The sequence below is a fragment of the Anser brachyrhynchus genome (assembly GCF_964034855.1).
Source record: "Anser brachyrhynchus genome assembly, chromosome: Z".
NCBI lineage: Eukaryota > Metazoa > Chordata > Aves > Anseriformes > Anatidae > Anser > Anser brachyrhynchus.
This window is the reverse complement of record NC_137697.1, coordinates 14002102-14005118: the sequence shown is the minus strand read 5'-3', so window position 1 is coordinate 14005118 and position 3017 is coordinate 14002102. Positions and strand designations below refer to the sequence as shown.

At 36.6% G+C, this 3017-nt stretch overlaps 1 protein-coding gene across 1 annotated transcript; it reads right to left on the bottom strand.

Annotated features, from left to right (window-relative positions):
- Positions 1 to 386: 386 nt before the first annotated feature.
- HSPB3 (heat shock protein family B (small) member 3) lies at positions 387 to 2790 on the bottom strand. The gene has a single exon (XM_080574591.1). The coding sequence runs from the start codon at positions 2588 to 2590 to the stop codon at positions 2141 to 2143; it is 450 nt and encodes a 149-aa protein (XP_080430717.1). The 5' UTR covers positions 2591 to 2790; the 3' UTR covers positions 387 to 2140.
- Positions 2791 to 3017: the final 227 nt, after the last annotated feature.

Genomic DNA, 3017 nt, shown 5'->3' with positions numbered 1-3017 from the left:
CACCACATACATAGGTAAAATCGTTTTTATAACAACTTGTAATTTTAAATGGTCAAATTACAAAATTCTCTGTAAAGAGAAAGTCAGCAGAGGTCAGCAAAGCAGGTTACTCACTGGTGACTCTGAGCTATATTCCAGCAGTTGTGCCATAAAATGATATGTAAACCAAGGGTATAAACATGTGAGTTTTTATAGAGTTGGCATGCAAAGTTTAAATCTAGACCTGTATCTAGACTTCACAGTTTTTAATCCATGCTACATGTTCCATCAGATTCCTGGCTGAGAAAGCTCCTTGACCTAGAAGTGTATAAAATCTAGACCTAATTTTCTAGTGTGATTGATTTCTCATTACCTTAAACCAATATACAAGTTAGACACAGGCAATATGAGGTGGAAGTGTGAGTTAAATGGAAATGTAGGGACATATGTATTTTATTTAGCTTGGTTTGTTAAAAAATAGCAGTTTCTTGACTTATGCTGTATTCCAAAAAAAAAAATAAATAATAATAATAATTAGTACATTATGGAAATTTACAATCCAGGTCTTATTCTGCACTTCTTGTACAAATTTCTTGTTAGTACAAATAATAAATAAAATGCAAGAATGCAACTCTCCAGTTTTCTAAAGTGAACTGCTTTCAAATGCCTTCAAGTCTAAACAATCACAACAAAAGTCTTTCTGATGAATGGACATGTGCAGAAGTGCAAGCTTCAGGCTTTCATTTCAGAGTAAAAGAACTCTCTGGCTTCAGCTGGTGAGTGCCAGGGGTTTGTTCATCAGATTTTTTTCATAGTCTTAAAATTGTATTTGTATTCAATTTCATTTGAATATGTTTTTAATTTGGGCAACCGGCAGATGGCTATTGTAAAGAGTCTGTATTTAACTTGGCACTTTCCATCCCACATTCCTCTACTATTCATAGCAGAGCAGTCAAACTTATCTCCAGTGTGCATGAAAGGAGGCACTTTCATTTGCAGCTGCAGATCTCAAATTTTTGAGCACTTGCAAACTCATGTAGAACATTTTTTTGTTAAAATGTAGAGAAGACCAATTACAAGGTATAGTGGGCAGATGTTATTTTCATCTCTACTACTCTTTTTTAAATCAGAGAAACTGAGAGAGAAATTAGACTTGTGTCTGTAGTAAGGAACCCCCACACTAAAATTGGATCCATATTGGTACAGAAAGAGTGGGAGAAAAAAACAGCAGAAAAATTTGATCTTGAAAGTACAGCTGGAGGATGTCAGCCTAAACTGTCAAGCAACATGAAGAATTAAGTATTCAACTTATTGATCTACAAGACAGTGAATAATAATAAAGGCACCCATGCTAGAGTAATGCCTTTTTATTAGCAGGGGTTCACAAAGAAGAACTTGATGCTTTTGAGTATTTGTAAGCAATATCTTTCTTCTTTGGTTGCAAATAGATAGCAGAATGTGTTAAGCAACAACAAATTTCTAAATCTCTTGCAGCATTTTATTTCTGTCTTTGTCAGAAAGTTTCATTTCTACGTACTGTGTTTTCAAACATATATAGTCAGTGAATATTCTGGTTTTCTATATTTTCAAACATGTAACACACTTCTAAAAAGTGCTTTTTCAAGGCTATTTTATATATAAACATTAACTGTAGATTTTTTTTCTTGATATTATCCTTCAGTTTGTGTGCTTCTCCAGAGCCTAGGAAGAAGAACTTAATCTAAAAAACTAGAAAACAACATTTTTGGTATGTAAATTAAATTTCAAAAAAAACTCACAACCTGTCTATTGCTTCTTTAATCATTATGAATATATATTACAAGTGCTTATTGCAAGAAATACAATTCCTTGTTCACTGAACTCTTAAATGTGTTTTATTTTCAATAATATCAAATAGATTTTTTTCTCTTGCTGTGATTAGCCTAAATTTTCTACTGTTCAAAAAGCCTAGCTTTCCAGGATACACGTAGCCTGAGACAAGTAGTCTAACATTTCACATCAAACAATAAATTCAGCATGCTGAAAAATATATACAGAGATTTTTCTTTCCTGTAATATAAATACAGCCACATGCTTTCTACACTCTACAGCATTACTTGAATGATATCGTCTTGTTATATTAAGAATAATTTTATCTCACCAATAAACTATGGACAAGGTTCTAATTCATTCCCACCGAGTTCTTCATTTCAACAACCAAAATGCCATCATGGCAGAAGAGTGCAGACAAATCTTTGTTCTCCACTCCGTCAGGCAACTTGTACTGTCTGGTAAAGCTTCTCGATATGAAACCATGTTCATCCATCCTGGGTCCATGCTGAGCTTTGATCAGGAGCCAGCCTTCAAAAGTCTGAATGATGATATCTTCAGGGCGGAACTGCACAACATCCAGCAAGACCTGAAAGCCTGTGGTTCCCTGCTCCTGGCCACCGGCCTCGGCCCCGGCTGTACTTTCCACCGTTTGCCTCCTGTTGCTCAGTGCTGCTGTAGAAGGGCCCGGCAAAGCATACAGAGAGTGATCCAGTTTGTGTGCTTCCAGCTCCTGGGCTGCAAACTGCTCTTGATAGCGTACAGGAGTTTCCACCCAGTGTCTTATAACAGCTTCTGCCATTGCTGAGGCAGAAAGATAAGTTGCTGCGTTTGTGTTGCCTGAGGGAAGCTACGGAGTTAGACCGAACTCTTCCCAGGCATGTGCCTTACCCTCAGGCTCGTTGATCACTTGATGTAGCCTCTCACTTTTAGCAGGGAGAGCTTAACGCTTAATCGGACACGCCATGCTCAGTGAGGCTCGTTTCATCTCCTATCTGCTAACAATAGAGCACTATTTATAGTGCTAGGGTCTTCAGTGGCTGTAACAGTTTTCACATGTGCAGCTTCCATGCGTAAGTAAAAGCAAAAGTGTAATGCACTGCTGTTTATTGCAATACTGTGCTGTTTGTTCTTGTGAATAATGAGCAGACATATAATGTGAAAGACTCATTTATTTAAATGGACATTTAATGATTCAATTTTTCAAAGGTATACATTGCAATAGATAC

Bases quoted from the DNA above. Each gene is read 5' to 3' on its own strand.
- HSPB3 (XM_080574591.1), bottom strand. From the start codon at position 2,590: ATGGCAGAAGCTGTTATAAGACACTGGGTGGAAACTCCTGTACGCTAT.